Here is a 21,218-nt window from a genome sequence, read left to right as displayed (position 1 = left end):
ATGAGCATATCTTAAGGTAAATATTCTTTTTTTGTAAACCTACCATATAGATCCAAATAAGATTGGGTTTCACCGGACGCCAGAGGTGGTCAGGGAGATTGTTTCTGTAGTAGCGATTCCCATTTCCGTAGGTTTCAATCATGTTAACAAGATCAGCAAGAGATGCTTTAACTATATCTCTTAGCAGATTGGACATCAGTGTAGCTACGCTACAAAAGAAATGATCCATCTTCCTCCTTCGTAACCTCTAAAAGATAAGATTAAAAAACACATTTTGATGTCAGCTTACTATACGTCAAGCTGAGGACAATAATTATCATCTAGTAGCTCATTCTAGGCCAGTTTATCCAAAATTGGGGACAAAACTAGCCAGACTCCATTGCTATCTCAGATTCCTCAAGTTGCTCAGTTTGGAAGAAACCTTACCACCTAAGAGTTTCTTGACTTGGGCTACTAAGTTGAGACTTCACTGAAATCAAGAGCAAGTACTTGTATGTTAGATATTTAGCACTCAGGTTGCATTGAGGCCTTAAGTGTGTATATGTATAGGAAAGACATAAAAATGATTTCTTACATTGTAGAAGCTCTAAGATTCCTGTTGATATTCAGATCGCTAAGCATTCTGTCTTATGTTACACCTAGGATTTTGCAAATTGGTCAAAGGTAAAGGCTGACGTTTTGTGAAACCACCCCATGGAAAACAGTTTGGTCGCTGCACCAATTACAATGCTAAGCTGGACACTGTAGCAATGTCTGTATAAAGTGTAACATTTAGATGAATTCAGAGACATATTTAGTTGGCTACTGTCAGGGTTTCTGCTGATAACTCCAAATCCAACACATTGCCTCTGAAATAATTCAGTTTTGTATTCATAAATATGGTCCTGATGTTATTACGGTATATTTAATGCCCTATTAAGACAAGCAAATATATCTATTGAAACAGATGCAAAACACACTATGCTAGTTCATTTAGTCCTCTTTCTCAGATGTTTGTCTATATATATATATATATATATATATATATATATATATATATATAAATATGCATTTTGTGGGGGTTTTTTAAACTCTCCTGAGTCTTTGAATTCACTTTCACTCCGCATTATGAACCAGCTTTGCTGAGTGTGTTACATTATCTTTCTGTCCTAAAACATAAATAGGTAATGGCGCAATATTCTGTTTATAATTTAAATAACAGGATTAATCTATAACAAATACTTCAATTTTTCTTTTATTTAATCCCCCTGAAGCTTTAAGAACTCTGGGGCGCCAGAGAAGCCAAATCCTATTTTATCATGAGGATCCAATCCCAACACACCAAAGCTCACTATGCCGTGTTCTGACTGTGACTTTTTCAACAGCAATCACAAGGTGTAGATTAAATGCATGATAAGCAAGCCGGAATCACAGGTATAAAACGGTCTGTGTTTAGCACTAACAAAAGTAAGATGAACATCATTTGTCTTTCGATGTCTTGAAAGAAGGCACTTATGTCGGGCTTTTTAAATTGGACACATATGTGTCAATCCATGAAACTGAAAATTTAATCTCTTGAAATTAATTTTATCTTTTGGTTAAAGAAGCAAGAATATAATCTCAGTATTTCTATATCTCTTTTCTTAAAGCGATTGCATGGTCCTGGTATAATCATTTGAAATTGTTAAGATAAAAAAATGATTTATTAAGTAATATGTCACAATTGAATCTATATTTAATGAATAATGTATCTAGGGTTGTTGAGCAGAGGTGGACTATTAGTGCTTATTTACATTTGCAAAGCTGTATGGTTTTTTATTATCTTAACCACAAATTACAAGCTCTAAACTAAGGCCAATATTGCTATGTATTGTTGCAGTATGTTGTATATTCAGTGAAGTTGTGCAGGTGGGTCACTCCTCATTATGGGATGAGAATAGAGTTCTAGAAAGTCATCATGATATTAGAAAGCACTGAACTGAGAATGATTATTATTATTTGTCACTCTGTTTTATGCCGATAAATATTCCTTTTGTTTCACATTTTGTCTTCCACCATGCACCTTAATGATTCTTGCAGTCACATATTCTCTTGCTGCTCAGTAAGATCACTACTCTGGGTTGTAGCCATGACTATTCTTCGTATTGTTAATGGACCCATCGCATTACAATGAAAACCCAAAACAAAAATGCATCCCATTATTAATTTTTACTCTGAGCACCTCCACTTACTGTATTGTCTACTTTTATTGATATCGTGGAGCACCATAAACATATAGATTCTTAGATAAAATCAGCGCTAAAGAATTTGATTGCACTATATAAAACAAATAATAATAAAATGTTGTTTATACTGTATGTTTCAAAATGACTGTGCATGGGATGGTTGTATAATAGGAAAAACATGCATTGTAAAATGAGCTATACCTCCACTTTAGATGCATGACAAACAATATTTTACTGCGGGATTAAAAACGGGATTACGCATTCAGTTTAAATTGGTCATTCTTGACATTTTGTCAATATGAGTTCTGCAAATCATTTCAACAAGCATCTGAACCTACATGTTCCTTTAATCCCACACCTTGTGTAAATCTGCTCAATGTATTAACGCTTGCTTTTCTGCATATGCTTTACATCATATGTAATGGAAATACACAATCTTCCAAATAGGAGGTTATAACTCTGTATATAATAAATACAATAGACAGATAGAACTAGCTAAAAATACAATATGTATATTAATAGAATAATAAAGATATGAAATATAAAAATATAAACATTTCAAACTATTCCTCAATATCTCTTTGCAAATAAAACAGTTAAAGAAAACATTAAAGTGATATTTTTTAGTAGATTGCAAAGAACGGAATACCCCACATGTTGCATTGCAGTAATTCATATATCTAGTGGTAAAATAGCCTGCCTTTTCCCCTTTGCAGTGAAGTTTAATTATAGGGTTTTAAATGTTTTATAATGGCTTGCATGTTGCTTTATACGAGTCACAAACAAATCATTTAAGAAGCACTTCATTAAAACTCAAATGGATTAACTGAAGTATAGGTCATTCTGTAATTATATAACATTCATTTGCAGCCTGTTGACAAAGATTTTCGGCTCAGGGAAAAAATCTACTAGAGCAAGCCTGGTTAAAAAAGTTGTATATAACTTTTAGGATTTAGAAATGATTATATATATGTAATTTTATGGGCAATGAAGGAAACTGTACAGAAACAACATCAACAAAGAAATTCAAGCAACACTACTCCCAACTGCTCTGCATCATGGTGGTTACCTGAAAAAGTAAAGCAAGGTGAGTGTAATGGGTAGTCATAGACCAAAGGGGATGTGACTGGAGATATAGGAGATATATTATGGAGGCGTGGGTGTCCCCAGGCAGGGGCAAGAGGAGTCACTTGGTACCTCTAGAATTTTACTTGCTAGGTTGAGGATAAAGGGAAGAAGATGAAATACCTGCAAAACTCCTATGATCCAAACAGCTGGCTATTTGAGATCAATCTTTTGAGAAATGTTGATTTAAGCTTTAAGCAGGGACACCAATGCCACCAAACTGTTCACTTGGTATCATGTACATGGATTTCTTTTACAAGCTTTAATATGCAACTGAATAGATTATTGTATTGAAAAAATGTGAAACTGTATTAGGCTGGAAAAAAACAAGGGTTTCATCAGGGTTTTCTTTATCTATAGCTCCAAAATAATACACATTGAACACATATGTTCAAAATATTTTTCCCGTAGTAAAACACCCACCTCATCATCTTGTGGCATCAATGATTCAATGGCTTCTCTGTTTGCATTTACAATATCACAGCAATCCTTTAACCACGATTCTCTCAATGTGTCTGATCTTCTCTTAGCAACAATATTCATGTGATTCACAAGGAGATCAAGTCTCAACGGGACAACAGCAAGGAGGCTCTTAATATCGACCAGTCGAAAGGATTCATACCTAAAGGGGTATGGAATACATGTTGCATTAACTGCTAGAGGCATTGATTTTAAGAATAAAATAAAATTAAAAATAAAGAAAAACATATTGTACTTTTTAAATAATCGTCAATTTTCTTATTTTAAATTAAAAACTAAACTTCCGTCCATGTCATTAAATTGTAGACAATTGTTCAATATTAATGAAGGTGGCACTGGAAGAGTTACATACTTGGTATAAAAGTTGACCTGGATGGAGGTCATGACTGGATGAGTAATGTGCAAGTTCTTCTTTAGCTTAACACGTGCATTACATATATTTTCATGCCAGGGAAATCTCTCCCGTCCAGCACTGTTAGACACCTAGACAATAAAAGAAAACAAAAAAACACACAACATACTGAAAGATGTATTAAAGTTCCACACAAACATACAGGTTGCATTACAGGTTGCCTTACCTACCAGCTCTTCCCTGATTTTATTTCTCCAATCTCATACTACTAATTGCCTCTACTAAAAATGTCTCACTGCTATCTTAAACATAACATAATCTAACCAAAGCTAAAACATTCAGTTTACCCCATTAACAAATTTTGCCCTTACCATTCACATCATACGTTTTTCATCAACTAAACATGCATGATGCTTGATGTAGTCGTTCTTCCAACTCTCATAATAAACCCATTAATGTCATCAATTTCTACTGTCTTCAGCTAAATCCACAACAACCAAATTGTCCAACTTTGGTAACCTACTCTAACACCTCTTTCTTCATTAGTTTCTCTATTTCTCAAGTCATTAAGGGACAATGCATTTCTGCCTCATTTGAATTAGGTGCATGTGCACAGGCATTCAGCTTGTCTTCACTGGACTTTTCCTTTTTCCTTTGTGCCCATAACACCTCAGTTTGAGATATATCTATCAATGTTTCAGGTCAGTAGGTCAGTATATGAATTTCTGAATCAGAATTGGTCCAAATATTCTATGTTTTAAACATTCTTCACTTAAATGAAACGTGTTTTGGCCTTGGACTTGTACATGCTTAGAAAGTATGCAGTCAGTAATGTAATGAATGTTTATTTATTAGCTATCATATGTGCGGACTTTTACTGGTATTCTACTAATCTACACTACATTATCTGCCACAACCTACTCTTTACAGACTATGTAAATCATAATCCTATTGATTATACATGGATACAAGAATAATGGACAACATTATATAAAGGAAGCAAATAATAAAAGATTTTGGTATGCTGTATATTTGCATCATATTCTTCTGCTTTTCGTAAGAATAATGTATATGTGTTGAAAGACCAAAAAAGCTTACCTTGGTAGGAATTTCTATTCCAAGTCTCTCTTGTTCCATTGGATCCAATAACAGATAATCCAAAATGGATTTCTTTATGGCATTTATATAAATCTCCTCTGCCTCCTTTTGAATAAGAATAACAAAAATAAATACTAGAGCATCATGAAAGAAGTCAACCATGCTCCCAGACACAAATATGGCATAGGAAGAAAAAGTACTTGACACACAGTGGGTAGTGTGGTTCCTAGTCATAGCTAAAAATAGATTTATCAATTATGTAAAATGATTTTGGATTTTATAAGTTTTTATATTAAAGTGTAGGGGAATAAACAAAGACATCTGCTTTCAAATTGATTATGTGTATATAAATTGCTTGTGGTACAATCATACAAAGATTAATCCTTCCTAAAGATATAATGAAAATGAAATGTTTATTGTAAAATTTAGGGGTATAGAATAATGTTGCTTACTAGGACAGAGCAGTATTAAAGGTGCTGTTCCTACTCTGCTGAATGTAATGTTTGTAAAATTAATTACAGCATTAGAAACCGTCCAAACCGCTCCCAGAAATGTTTTCATAGTCATGTACATTTTGTCTCATTTATATTTGTTAATGTGACCAAAAGGTAGACACTGATGGAAATTAAAAACGTTAAAAAGCTGAAAGTTGTGTTTTGTTTTGATGAGGTAAAACCTTCAGACAAATGAAGAAAATGACAGACCTGCTAAGATATGTTTGCTGAACATAATACACAGTGCAATCAAGGTTGGACAGAGCTTAAAATTCGCATTAACCATTTACAAGCCACTAAAACATTACATATTGATTTTCTGCAACATGAAAACTTAACCATTTAATACAGTGGATGGACCCACTTTGAGGATTGCATTTCCTTGACTTTCAACCACTCTCCTCTTTCCCTAGCCTATATAGGGTCATCCATCAACTTTCCAATGGGTTTGTTATAAAGGTAACAGTGTCAAATGTATGTCTATCAACCTCTCCCTGCCAGCAAACCTTTAAGCTTCTGAGGCCAAACTTCAATTTTCTTGGACTAAAGACAGTGAATGTTCTTGAGGTCCAAATTGCCTTTTTTCCTTTACCAAATATCTCTGTAAGAACCTGCACACTTTTCCTAAATATGAACTCCATTGGCTCAGGAAAATGCCTAAAGTGAGTTCTCTCCAAAAGAGTATGTACCTGTTGAAATCCTTTATATTGATATCATATATGTAGATGTATCATAAAGCCAGAATTATGTCTGTTGCGTCATACAAGGACATATGAAAACCAATGATCACCTATTTTTTACACATGCATGAAGATGCTTTGAGAGTACCTAACCTTACTATTATAAGGCAAACCACCAGAATCTATATGCACCTGCTATAGATTGGTTGACATTTAGACCATACTAGTTTTAAAAACTTACTTACAACATGGCTTTGTCCAAGGGAAAGGACAGCTACTTGGGCTATTAACCTGATACTGGGTACAATCATCAGTCTTTGGAACTCTATGACTTTTCTTCTTGCTTGCCATCCCAGGGCTCTGTCATTCCCCAATGAGACTGCCAAGGCATTCACACTTATACATTTCAGAGCATGTGGTAAAACAAAGGATATGATAAGTAGAGTCCACTACCAAAACTAAAACAATCCGAGACCATACCTAGTTCTGCAATGTAATTTGATTCTAACTGAGATAACGATTAACAATATCTACTCCAATTGGTCACTTATAATCTTGTTCTTGAAATGAGAACCTAGGAAAACAATAAGATCTGGTGCAACATCTTACCATCTTATGGGACCTTCAACAAAAATTCCCTAAAAATTGTAAAGCTTCCCTCTTACATGTTTGGGTAAAATCTATATAAATAATTCACACTGATGTTACAAAAGTTGTCGACCAAGTAAGGATTTTCTTTATCTTGTCTTTTGACTTGTTTCCTGGGACTAGAATCAAGACTACCCAAGAGGCAGTGCTACTGAGTGAGCAATAGTATCCCTAAAGGCTAGATGATACATTGTAAAAATACAGAAAGTGAAACTCCTGAAGTTGTTTGTATTATTTTTAAGATCAAATGTGTTACATGTGGTAAACATTATTTTGAAGTTAGATGAAAGTGGGAATGCTTTTCAAAAAATTAGGTCCCAGACAACCCTGAAGAAGGATGCAAGGACACTCTAAGAACGCTGTAGAACATGTGTGAGCTATAGTCTTGTGCTTTACCTTATTTTCCCACATTATCTCAGTATAATATTGTTTTGTTTTTCTTATAATGTATTTTAGCTATACATAGATATGCCATATAAGCTATACTGTCAGAATTAATAAAATGCAATATACATCAGGTTGTCATTAAAAAAGACAAAGTTGTAAGAAAATAAAAAAGGGAAATGTATTGCATTTTAAGGTAGCACAGACTTTATGAAAAAGTAAGACGGTATCATGGACTACAGCAATTAGCTAGGCCACCTGGGCTACATTCTTCATTTTGGAGTGAATTAAAGGTAAAGTAGGTATCTGAGGTTGGTTCTCCAAGAGGCTGATAACAAAATGCCTACATTTATATAAATCTAGCTTCTTTCAGCATTATACATCAAGCAGCAACATGGAGTCCCTGTTTGTGAGCCTAATTATTCTGTCCTTCATTCTTCCCCTGATGTATCCCTTTTCTAGAAGCTCAAAATGTTTGCTGGTGATAATTGTATCATAGTGTTCTATGTTGTTCATAAATTGAATCATGCAAATACGATGCAGAACTCTGCTTAATGCAGTATTAAGTGTTATATAGGTCATAAAAATATAAAAGTCTTTAGAAAACCTTGCCTCTTGACATAAGACAGACCTGTAATCACACCTCCTTAAACAAAAGTGTCCCTCTCTGGCAATTTAAGTGTTGAGAGGCAGGAGTGAAGATTAGCACTCCCCTGGGGAAAGATGGAACAAGTCCTTATGACCTTAACACATGTATGATTGCGGTATCTCACCATCCATTGCGTGACATCTCAAACCGTTGTAATGTTGGAAGATATGCAGCTGAACACACAAAAACAATTAAATATCTTTAAGTATTTCACGACCATTAGTTTTTCAGTCTGCAAGTGCAGCTGATTAAAGCAGTCTTCTTAAAACAATGAAATTGCTGTGCTAACCACAACAATTTTTCAATTACATTTTAAATTAAAGCAAGGTTTCAAAGCTGACTCTCAAGGGCTCTTACATTGGCAGAGTTTTGCAGTTTCTCAGATTAACATACAATCAGACAATTAGGCAATGTGCTAAATGTTATCCTGAAAACGTGAATGTGTATGCAGTCCTACAGGACTGGAGTTCATCCCACTGGATTAGACACTTGTGTTTATCATACACATAAAACACCACTCATAAACGAACCTGTCCAGTTAGGGATTAGGCATCCGTGAAAGGAGCCAGACAGTTTGCGATGAAGGACAATTCTAGAGAGTTTTAGTGTTGCATAAGGGCATTGCTGGACCTATGAACCATGTTGAGTAAGGAAGCAAAAGTAAATGTCCCCAGGCACCTGTGGTGTCATCTCCCTTAGCTTTCAAATGCTTAAACAACATTACCAATGATCCATAGAATTCTTCTGGCAAATATTGAAGCAACAACAGAACAATGAGGCTGAAAGGAACCTGACCTTGAGTTATGTTTCTGACAGATAAGACACAGGGGAAAGCAGTAAAGACAGGATTTTGCCCAAACACTTCCTTCTAGTAAATACACATAAACAGGATATGAAGATTAATTCATACTTCTAGCCTCTGACCTTTGTACCAATTCATTATAAAAATGTACAATATACTTACTTTACTAACTTTACATTGAAATGCCACTCGAGACCTTTATCCAGACATATACTTTGCAATGCTTTACCTGTTCATACATCTCTGTGTACAAATTTCAACTGTACCGTTACATTTTTATTCATTGTATTTTGAAGCCATCATTCTGTCTCACACAATGGTTAGCAGAGTAGTATTCACAGGAATAATTCTTCCAATGTACTTGTCAAATATTCATGTATTAATAACAATAAGCACCGTTTCCTAGGCCTGACACAAATCCATACGTACCTTTGTTAAATCCTGAAGGGATTTGTTCCATGCGAGGCAAAGTTCTGCTGGTATGTATGAATAGATTCCCTGAAGCCATTCTGAACTAAGCGGAGTCACCATACAAGGGTCGATGGATTCTTCAATAAGCCTGTAATATCTACAGGATAAAAATACAGTGTGAGAACATATTCAAATACTTTGTGGTTCTCTCTGCCAATATTATGAATGAAATACTATTTTTTCTACAGAGTACATGACACCATTTTTTTTGTAAATGTCAGGCTGTGCAATCCTGTCACAACCTTGTGTTACGATATGTCAAAAATGAACCCATAATAACAGCTATTCTGACTAATACAGTTAAGCCTGTGATAACACACTGACTCGCTATTCCCCTGATTAATGTTCGTCAAAGTAAGAGATGCTTTCATTTGAGCCACTTTAAATGAAGCTAATTATTTCTTCACCCTGCTGTCAATTAGGTTCTATCATGCGATAACAAGTTAAAACAAAATTTGCATAATAAAATCATTAAAAATCCTATTTAACAGACGTATGCATATTCTCAATTTGTGAACTATATACGCTACATTTGTCTATATATATATATATATATATATATATATATATATATATATATATATATATAGCATTATAATAATGATGTAGAAAATAGAAAAATTATTCCCTGGGAATTTAGATGACTGCCGAAAAACGATAATGTTTGTATCCAACTTGTTTTCATGTTAATCCTATTTTTTAGGATTTGCCAGTTACCCCTAAATCTACATACCTCCATTGTAAATTATACCCTTGCTTTGTTCTAAACATTTTTAAAGTAATGTATCGGAAGGTATAAATAATAAACTGTTCTTACTACAGACAGAAAATGGTAGATGGTTGATATTGCAATTCATTGTTAAACGTCGTTGTAAACAGAGAGATTTAAAGCATTTTAGTATATTCTCTATTGCGAATTTTTGAAGACTGATATATATTCAGCTTATAAATCAATAATTCAGAAATTAAAAGCACTTATCGCTGTTTCACACTGTACTTCCGTTAAAATATTATAAGAATATTCCCTGAGTTTTGCACCAACATGACCATTTATGAATAAACTTTTCAGCACTACGATTTCAACACACTATAGGCCTAGGTCACCAGCCCTTTAGCTGCATAACAATGAGACAATCCCAGTTTGTATATATTACTTCTACCTGGAGCCATGGAATGTTGAAATATGATGTCATATCGTGACACTCAGAAGTCGCATGGTGGTGTGGAGGGTGTTGCTAGTGGCACTGCCTTGGGTTGGGTCTACAACAGCGCCAAATATTAATATGCTGTTTGCTGCAGGATGTTCTCTACACTCGTCCACTAAACAGTAATGAATAAAAGGCTCAGCTTATGATATTAACTTGAAAAGACCTATCCACGTGTTCTGGTCTATGAAACACTGACTTCATCTATATACTTAGTAAGTAGGCAGTTTATATGCAGTCAGAAATCGTTATTGCTGGTGGACTGCTTAGCATCGTCAGCAAAATATCTGGAATCTTTTACTGAGAAAGGAACCAGAAATACGAGCTATAGATTTTGAAAATGTATTTAAAGATGAGACATAGTGTAGAAGCATTGTGGGATTTGTTTGCCTATTATTAGTCTTGCTGAAGTTTGAAACACACCAGCAGCTTCCCTTTCTTAAAGGGAAATTACACATACATCTTAAAATACATTTACAAATGCTTTTTTGTACTTACTGCATCTTATATTCAGAGTTATGAAAATAGGTTTTAATGAGAGGCAGTCATATATATCTAGAAAAATGTATTAAGCATATTTTTAATATACTAACATTTAAATAGTGTCTCATTAATACTATTTGTGCCAAGCATACTCTCTTCTGTCTTAACTAAAAATGTTCTATCACAGAAGGGGTGAAAAATTATTTAGTATGCTAGAAACATTTTATATTGTTGTTTTTTCTTAAAAACAAGTTCTGATGAGGATTAAGATGTATATAGAACTAGCATTTAAAAGCCCAAGCCTAGTATTTGCGGTTGTGGCACTATAGGAAGCAGAGAAGAATTAGATTTGACACAGAGACTCCTGGGCACTATTACAGTTCAATTAATTATATTACAGATCACTCACAAATGTCAACGTTGTGAAAGCAGGCACCCACGAGTGCAGTGAGTGATCAAACCTTGTCCTCAATGGACAGACACACATATATCATCTGAAATTAAATAATACTCAAAGGGATATCATATTAACAATACACACATATATAGTTTTTTTAAGTGGACACTTGTAGTTGAACAAATATTAATGGTATGCTTCATTTCTCTGATACAATTTCTTATACTTTCTAGATTGAAAACTTATTTGAGCGGGGGCCACTTTACTTTTTGTTTCTGTCAAGTCAAGTTGTTTAATGATGCTCTATGTGTTATGTGCTGTTTGCCCGTTGTGCAGTTCTGCAGAATATGATACCACTACATGAATCAAATAAATAATATGTTTATTTTCCCTTCTGAGTCATTGTTAGGTAGCATTAGGGGCAGACATCTAAAGCTTTGTGGCACAAGCTTCTCTAAATGCCCTACTGATTTCCACAAGACTCATCGTGGACACTGGTGTCCATGTAAGAACACTTTAACTATCCTCGGACAACACATGTTTGTTACAGGTACTTTTCTCCCCTTATGACTTCAAACCAAAAGCATCTCCACTCCTTTACCAAAAATTGAGACAGAGAATTTGCTGACATTAGTTGCAGTTTGCTAAAAGCTACAGAGCTACCCATTGGCTACACCTGATATACAAAGTCAGAACTCCCCTAGCTAATCTTTCTGAAGCTCCATAAACTGCTTCGTATAAATCCAGTAGGGACTGTGTCATGGTAACTTGACACATTTAGCAATGGCTGTGGTCTTGGCGGATTTCATAAATAAACCCATTAAGCTCCAGTGTGATAGAATTCCTGGTGCGTCTTCCTGTTATCCAGCAATTTACAGACAAGGTTAGCACAAGGGATATTGAATGATTTATTTGTCACTTAATAGATAAGAGATAATGGTGCTCTGCAGGAACCCTTCTAAAAAGCAAATGCTTCTGACTACAGTTTTATTTTTGGAAAGCTTCTTATAAATATCTGAAGACTACAACTACATACAATAACAACAAAAACAGATATTTGTCAGGAGAAAGATTTGTGTAGTTAGTTCACACCATAGTTTATTACAGTCTGACAAATTGTAGTGACACTTAATGTAGTGATGTTCCAGATGAACCAAGTAATTAACTTAGGTTTGTTCCATCAATATTCTTGGACATCATCCACCTATTGTTCAGATACATTTTTTATATCAGAAGAAGGAACCTCTATGGTCTTGAAAACATGTTACTGTACATCTTATCTAGATTTTGTAGTATACATGTTATCATATAATTCCTATTAGTTTCAATAAAAAGTACACTATGGAGTTGTAGGGCAAAAAAATGATACCAAACAATACAGTGTGTCATTAATCGTGGCATATTTCTCATGTTCTCCTTCACAATTCTTTAGAAATATGAAATTAAAAACTATTATGCATAATTATTATACACTTGTATAATTAATTCTATGTACAATTGGGACTGACAGTAAAAGAATGCCAACCAGCAAAGTGCAAAAAATCAATAGGAACCATGATAAAGCCAAATCACACTTTTTTAGATTTTATTAATTTATTTTTTTTATTGGCAAGAGTTTTTTTCTTTTTGTCAATACTGTTGCAATTTAACATTTGGCAACAGAATAACATAAGGATTTAATATTTTTATATATTTTATAATTGCATATAGAGCACATGTTAATAGCTTCTTTTGGGGGTATTTGATGTGCTCAGGGCAGCCAAAAGTTTTCAGTGTTCCTATGCAACAAAAACATATCAAGGTCCTATTATTTTTACAGGTGATAAAAAGTATAAGAATAATTCTATGAAAACAAAAAATGAAAATTGAATTATGATGATATTCATGAGGAATATCTGCCTTGCTTGTATAGTATGTCTCTCTATGATCCTCTGATGAGCCCTTAGAACGGGGCTTTAGGCTGCTAAATTTGACTTTCTGATGACATCAATACTGTGTAAGCATCTATAACGTCATTTGGTTGCCACAACAGACTTAAATTTGTCAATGTATTCCTGAGGCAAGTGGGGGGGAGGGGTGGAATTCTTCCACTCATGCTTTGCTATGTGAAATCACCCTGTATTCATACTCAGTTACATTTATTAACTTTCTGTCTTGTTTCATGAAAACATTTACAAGGTCAACATTTAGTGTGCTAATGTAGCATGGGTTTCATGACAAATTCTGATTCAAATACGTTGCAATCAGAGAACATATTAATTCCCATGGTGTCTGCACCAAGTCTGTTTGCTTTTTTTCTTAATATCTAGCTGGATTAATTAGAAAAAGTGATTATTCTCGTAATGGAAGAGGTGTTATGCACATAAAAAATGTACTCTATGGAAAATAATGTGCTGACTGAATAAAGTTTATACATTTTTAATAAGCTACATCATAATCAAATCTTTAAGTTTCAAAGGCTGAAGGGGAGCCTGTGAGGCTGCTGATACTCAACAGATTCAACCTATAGTTAATCAGAGCTGTGTGAGACTGAGTATAAGAACCCTCAGTGCAATTGACCAAAGCTGTAAAATATGTTGGCATGTATCATCAATAAATCTGAATATGAATATTAAGTTCTCTTGAGTAAATCGGTGAGAGATTCTTTGTATAGAGGGGTTTGCATTATGATGCTTATTCACTAAAAAAGGTGAATTGTAGGCAAACTAAGGGGAGACTAACAATCTATTATAAACTGCCTATTAGGCCATTCATACAAAAATATGTTAGGACTTGTTCTTTACAATGCATAGTTATGGTCAGTGAGACAAAATGTTTTAACTTACACCATTGACTGGTGATTAAACCTAGTTACTTTACGACTATGCAATTTGATATTCTTATCTATGAAGTTGCCACAAACCATTTTTGCGACCAGTAGCAACAATTTCACCAAAGATGCCTCCAAAATGTATGTCTGACCTCTAAAAACTTATGAGTAACACTTTTCCCAAGAGTACCTTTTTGGTTTGTTTTTTTTACATTTTGATTCAGTTTCCCTGTAAGAAGAGGGTGTCTGTTTTAGCTTGGATGCAGATAGTAATGGTTTCTTTTTACATAAGTGCTCGTGCATGAATCAGTATGTCTTACCCTATCCAATACTTTCACCTGTGGTATGTCTACTCCCACTGCCACATCTCCCACCCAGGCATATTACTAAATTATAATACCGTATTTGCTCGATTATAAGACAGGTTTTTTTTCAGAGCAAATGCTCTGAAAAATACCCCTCGTTTTATAATTGGGGTCGTCTTATAATCAGACCTCAAATATGACTATGAGATGACTAAGATCCAGAGCTGCAGGGGACCTGGATCCTCCTGTCTCCCCCCCCGCCCCACTTACCGGTACTTCTGAGTCCCCGGTGTGTAGCCGGGGGTAGACAACTTCCGCTGCAGCAGGAAGGAGGTGTGGCTAGCAGCGGGGGTTGTCTGCGTCCATTGCACCGGTGCCGGGAACTCTGATCTCTGACAGTCGAGGAAGGTCTGCACGACAGACGCAGACAACCCCCGCTGCTAGCCACACCTCCATCCCGCTGCAGCGGAAGTTGTCTACGCGGATCGCGTAGACATCTACACGCTGCCCCAGCTACACGTCAGGGGACTCAGAAGTACCGGTAAGTTTGGAGGAGGGAGGGGGAGGGAGTGTTAAATGAGGGGCATAAGGCATTTCTGGAGGAAGAGTGCTCTATGAAATGCCTTTTAACCCCCTTAATGCCACTGTGCCTCCAGAAATGCCTTTTTAACCCTCTATACGCCACTCTGCCTCCTGAAATGCCTTAAACCTCCCTATATGCCACTCTTCCCCATAATATGCCTTTTAACCCTCTCAATGCCAGAGGCATTTCTGGAGGCAGAGTGGCATATAGGGGGTCAAAAGGCATATCATGGGGCACAGTGGCATATAGGGTTAAAAGGCATATCATGGGGCACAGTGGCATTTAGAGGGTTAAAAGGCATATCATGGGGCACAGTGGCATATAGGGGGTAAAAGGGGGGCAGGTTGGAAAATAGAAGAAAATAAAACCAAAATATTTTTCTCAATCATAGCTTTTATTGAAAAAAAAAATAGTTTACATGAATTAACATTTACTGGTAAAACTTTTTTCCTATAGGGTCGTCTTTTTCTTTTTTTCCTAAATTAATATTCGTCTTATAATCAGGGTAGTCTTATAATCGAGCAAATACGGTAATTTTTCTGTAACTCCACCATGAAAATCCAAATTTAAGCTTCTAAATCCCCAGCTAATCAATATAAATCCTTAATCACGTTAGCTACTCTTCCTTTCCAGTTTGCATATCAAACTACTATTGCCTCCTTACTGTACCATACTGCCAGTTCACCAAAGTGCACAATCTTGCTAATAAACACAGTAGACTCTCCTTAGTTTATGGCCTTTCGGCATGACCTGGAGACACTTTCGCAACTTAAAACTACACATAAAAATGTGTAGATTTGCGCTCTTAAGGCCTCGTTTGTTACATGAGTACAAAAGGACATTCCCTATCATAGGCCTTGTCCAAGCATTTATGTGGAATAATGCAGTAGGGACATAGTTGAACACAAGCCAAAGACCATACAGGAAACCACAATAGAAGAGGTTTAAAGTGTCAGCTATTAGAATTTAATGTTAACCACCAGGGCATAAAAGATGGACGTTATATTAACACATTTAGATATGTTAATTCTTCATTAGTGATTTCATTTCTTGTCTCTTGTACGCATAATATATGCACCAGCATTCACTTGACCTCTTTTCCTGATTGGCTGTTCATTTGTATATAAATCCCTCTGACCTGTACTATAATTAGAACAGCTATCCAAGAGAGGTGCATATTATATATGTGCATTGTTTTATGTCTTGTATAATGAGCTTGCGGGCTGAAATCTAGTGTTAAAGTGTAATAAATTTAAAAAAAAACAAACGTTAAGGCACCAAAGTTGTTTTATCGTAGTGTCAAAAAATGAAGGGTTCACTCTGGTTCCATTCTAAGCAACATCGTGATCTAGGATACAGCCTTGTTAGTTTTTTTTTGAAAAATATTAGTGTTTAACACTAAATGTACAATATACAAAGAGAACAAAGACACAATGCTAACTTTGCACATAATATATTTTTTAAGAGATAAAAAATAGTATTTTTGCTCCTGAAAGTGTATGTCAAAAAGACTAATAACGTACCTTAAAATTTTTGTAATATTACTTGAAAATGTGAAGACTCTTTTTCCAAATATGTTCTACCATTTGTAAATGATCTAATACATTCTGCTTTGAAACAAAGCACCAAAATACCAAAAATAGGTAATTTGAGCAAGAAAGATAGGCAAAACAAAATTATTTGGGTATTTAGAATCAAAATTACATAGAAATGATTGTGATATCTTTAGGAAAGTGTATATTTCACTTGATATTGTCAAAGCTTTTACTTTGTAGGCTGTTTGAGCTTTTACAAAATATTTGGCTGAGCCCCTTTGTCTAGATAATAATCAATAGTCGGGCTTCTGGTACAGTTGGTTTGGCCCATTCCTGAAGGCCATTATTATCTTATGAATAGTGTTGTAGAAAGACTTTTTAACAATGTACCACGGTTCAGTAAATGAATACTTTATTGGAATTAAGTACAGACTGAGGATTAAATAAAGCTATATGTCAATAGTGTATAATAATTTCCTGTTTCATAAAACCATGCAAAGCAATTTATTATTATTCATTGTTTTATATAGCGCCATCAAATTCTGTAGCGCTGTACAATGTGTGTTTGGTTTATAATCTTCTAAACATTTCACAAATTAGATTATTATGATCGAACACTGATGAATATATATTTATATATTTTACTTAGAAAAATTTACCAGAAATAATTCTTTAAACATGGAAAATGTTGCCTCATTTATGTTTTGTGGGTTTTTTTGGTTTTTTTTTACAGGGAACACTTGTCATGTGACAAGTCATGTTCATGTTGCCATAGAAACAGATAAAGCTTTTTACAGTGTTCATATTGTTTTTATGTGGTTGAACAGAGGAAATAACAAAATGTCAAATTTGCTAAGGTTTATTTGCTTAGCATGTTAAAGTGTGCAATTAATACTTTGTCTCGGTGGAACTTTTAAAGAGCAGTAATGGTGGAAGACCTTATCTAGATCCTAATTTAATGCCACCCAAGCAAATAATGAATAAAATATCAGATGCATATATTTTGCAGCTCTGCTTTATAATGGGGAACTATTACCTTCATAGCCTTTACTATAACTAAGACCATTTATCAAAACTGCCTATAGTGTAATTGTTTTTGAAACATTTGGTGTTAACGCATTTGGTTGGCTACTCCAGTTCTACTAAAATGATCTTTCTGCGCTGGTTTATATAGACCGCAGAAGTCATTAATTTTATTTAAACTATGTGAATGCAAATACAATCACAAATTAGATGGTGGAAAATTGCTTAATATTGCATGTCTACTGTGAACAGCATGTATAAATAATTTATTATAATAGTATCTCTTAAATTAGGCCAGCTCCACTTCTTCCTAGGGATGACAGGAGTGGCTGGACATCAATGGTACGGAGCTACTGTAATTAATGGATATTTTTTTCTATGAGACATCAATTAATAAAACAATTATAAATATGGAAGTATTCTACTTAACACTACTACAAAGGGTGAAAATTTTATTATTTTGTCATTTTTTTTATTTTCATTTTTTGTTCTCTGGTCATCAAGACATTTTGTCTGCCCTTATTTTACTTGAGATTTATATGTGTCAAAAGCTTGTGCAATGAAACTCCATAAAGACTAAGTAAGCAATCCATATAGCATGAGGGTTGAGGAGTCTTTCTTTAGAATGCAAACAATGGCCAAATACAAGGGATATCAACAAAAGAATGTGGAGGGGGTCAAAATTCTAGTTTACCCACATGACTAATATTTCAAGATTCCAGTACGAATCATAAAAGTATCACTGCTTGTGTACTTGTCTGAACAGTTAAAATAATGCAATTTATATATATATATATATATATATTAAGATAATATACACATACTAATAAGATAATATACACATAGTTCTCAGGGTGTACTTTTGAGCCCTGGGGTTTAACGATTCAGGGGATTTCAGGATAACTGAGTAGATTCTCAGGGTCACATAGTTTGACTCCATATTCTTTTATTATTTAATTAAGTCTGAGCATCCTAACTAACATTTTTCTCTCTGGTATACCACAGTTGAAAAACCTGTTTCAAAAAATTCTTTGAGATGGACTATTAAAGCATTAATATTTGAAAAGTCTCAAGGTCTGCTTATTTAGAATGTCTTCATCTACGCATATATGTAAACAAGTTTTACATTTTCTGTTCTAAAAATGTTTAAATAGAATGGTATCTATATAAAATCAAAATATTCTAGTTTTCCAGTCCTTATATGCCCTGCCCTTTCGTATAGATCTCAACTGATTTGGAAATGTGTCAGAGAGGAACCCCTAGACTTATTTACACAGAGACATAGAAAGAAGCATTTAATGGGGGGGGGGATAATGGATGTCTCAATGTCGTTCCGGATTAATACAAGTAATTAATATAATGTGTACTTTCTCTATAACAATAGATCATACATTGAAAGCATTGTTTTCAGACTAGATTCCCTGTAGCCATTTCATTTTATGCAAATTTGCAGCTCAGTTGACAACTAGAGTCATTTTAATTGATTCTTGGTAAAAAAAAGCATTATTAGTTACACTATCTTCTTAGAGAGGCTGCAACTCTGCAACTGACAAATCACTCTCAATGTAGGTAATGAACATTATGATATTATGACACATGGTGTTATATGAGGATTTGACTTCCTTTTTTTACTCTTATACGCCTTACTTTGAATAAACACGCAAGTACTTCTTCATAAATATTATTTCAGTAAAAACCTTCAGGATCTTTTAGGCAAGGAAAAGCTATTCTGCTTTCATATAAAAAGGAGCAGTCCATTAGTGAAAGGGATGTGCTCAGTCTCAGGTGGGATTTCCTGCTGAATTACTCCAGCCATACCCTGCTGATTGATTGATGGAACACAGCTAAGTAATGCAGATCCAAAGTTCTCTCTCGTAATGATGGAGGAGACCAAAACATTCATGCTGGGTACACATTAATCTTTGCATAAAAAATAAATTAGGCAAGTTATGCTTACACAGAGCTAGTGTCTTTCGCTCTGCTTGCCTCTTTGTCATGCAAGCCTTTACCATTAAACAAGCGATTGCTGCTAGACTATCCGAAGAAAATGCATAAATATGGGGGGGGGATAATGTGTCATACAAAGATTTTGTGCATCATTAGGAAGTCGCCAATGATTTATTTGGTTCAGTAGAAGACAGCTTGTTTATTTATGCATATGTCTGATATTACTTGAAAAATATGAAACTAAATGTGCAATGGAGACTGGTATACTTTTACCTATGTAATTACGTATTATTCATCCATTTCCTATATTGCATTTTTGTGTATTTTTTATAATTTACTATCCTATTAGTTCTATATAACTAGATGAAGCCACACAAGGACTGTTGACTTCTAAAATTGTCATTGAGGTGCCTGAGTACATTAGACAATATTCTATAAAACGGGCCTCTTTCTGCTTTTCAGAAGAAAATCTAATATACTTGTAGATTGTACAAACATTTCTTTTTTATAATTTTACTAGCATATGTCCTCTTTTGATTTGGAATGTCATTTGTTTATTTACCAGATTTCGCTAGTGGTTTAAATGAATAATTGCCTTAGCAATACACTTATATTTGTCATCACCCTCCAATGTAGCACTAGGAGGGGCTATAATATATGCTCAGCCAATTGACCTTGATAAGTAACAGGGCTTGTTGCTCTTTTCCACCAATATATGTCAATTTCAGCAATTGTGACACTCGCAACCTAATTATAAAGATTTATTACCCTGTACAGTTTGCATATTGCTTCAATTTTGTGTTTAACCCCTTCAGTGTTAGCAGGATCTAAAGTCTGCCCTTTGAGAAGACACTAGAGACCTGTTTGATAAAGTTACCTGTGTGAATTAGGATATAATATATGTTTATTCCTAGAGACTAAAACCTTAATCATATTTTGAAGCCAGCTTTCTAACATGAATAACTGGTGTTATGTATCCAAGAACAGGATGAAGCTTTTTTTCATCTTTGATCTGTGGGGCAATTCGCATGGTTATGTTATGTGCTGTTCTTGAACCACTGCAACATTAAATTTGAAAACTTAAAATCTGTCAGTAATCGCCTATATTACAATCAAAGTATAATGACATGTCTGCCAAGTGGTTCAAAGCCCTGGAGTCACAGTATATTCCTACAAAATGCACCCAAATACCCAAGTACCGTTAAGTAACCCATAAGGCTAAGAATCTCAGTACAGGCAAAAAAAAATGGTATATTTTGTAATCCCCCAAATTGCCATCTAACAAGATCCTTAGCCTTGCATACTCATTGATACAGAAAATGGAAAGTCTGCTGTTCATCCCTTTGGCGGCCAAGAGGGTTAACAGTTAACAGCTTGATTCTATCAGCGACAGTACCCTTGACTTCTTCTGCCTCTGCTGAATAAACTCACTCTTCATACATAAAATATATGCTACACAAAAACCATTGAATGGGAGATGTAAAACCATGGTCTTTGTCAATCTACAACCTTCTCATGACTAGATAGCAAAATGAAATGCTAAT

At 34.7% G+C, this 21,218-nt stretch overlaps 1 protein-coding gene and 1 non-coding gene across 2 annotated transcripts in view; one reads left to right on the top strand and one right to left on the bottom strand.

Moving 5' to 3' along the window:
- LOC149299757 (dynein axonemal heavy chain 3-like) overlaps positions 1-21,218 on the bottom strand; it is a 498,381-nt gene that overhangs the window by 372,205 nt on the left and 104,958 nt on the right. Inside the window, exons 9-13 of the mRNA XM_089486039.1 lie at positions 9,346-9,484; positions 5,260-5,364; positions 4,162-4,292; positions 3,753-3,951; positions 44-247 (exon numbers count right to left, since the gene is read on the bottom strand). Coding sequence (XP_089342165.1) covers positions 44-247; positions 3,753-3,951; positions 4,162-4,292; positions 5,260-5,364; positions 9,346-9,484 — 778 coding nt within the window. The remainder of the gene's footprint in view (positions 1-43; positions 248-3,752; positions 3,952-4,161; positions 4,293-5,259; positions 5,365-9,345; positions 9,485-21,218) is intronic.
- Positions 8,145-8,268, top strand: LOC149299758 (U6atac minor spliceosomal RNA). Its single transcript, XR_016272362.1, has one exon. It is a non-coding gene; the product is annotated as a U6atac minor spliceosomal RNA (small nuclear RNA).

This window comes from Sceloporus occidentalis, unplaced genomic scaffold, assembly GCF_023333645.1.
Source record: "Sceloporus occidentalis isolate IW3139 unplaced genomic scaffold, rSceOcc1.0.p SCAF_28, whole genome shotgun sequence".
In the NCBI taxonomy this organism is placed as follows: domain Eukaryota; kingdom Metazoa; phylum Chordata; class Lepidosauria; order Squamata; family Phrynosomatidae; genus Sceloporus; species Sceloporus occidentalis.
Note: the sequence above shows the minus strand (reverse complement) of the source record. Positions and strands in the feature narration are given on the sequence as shown.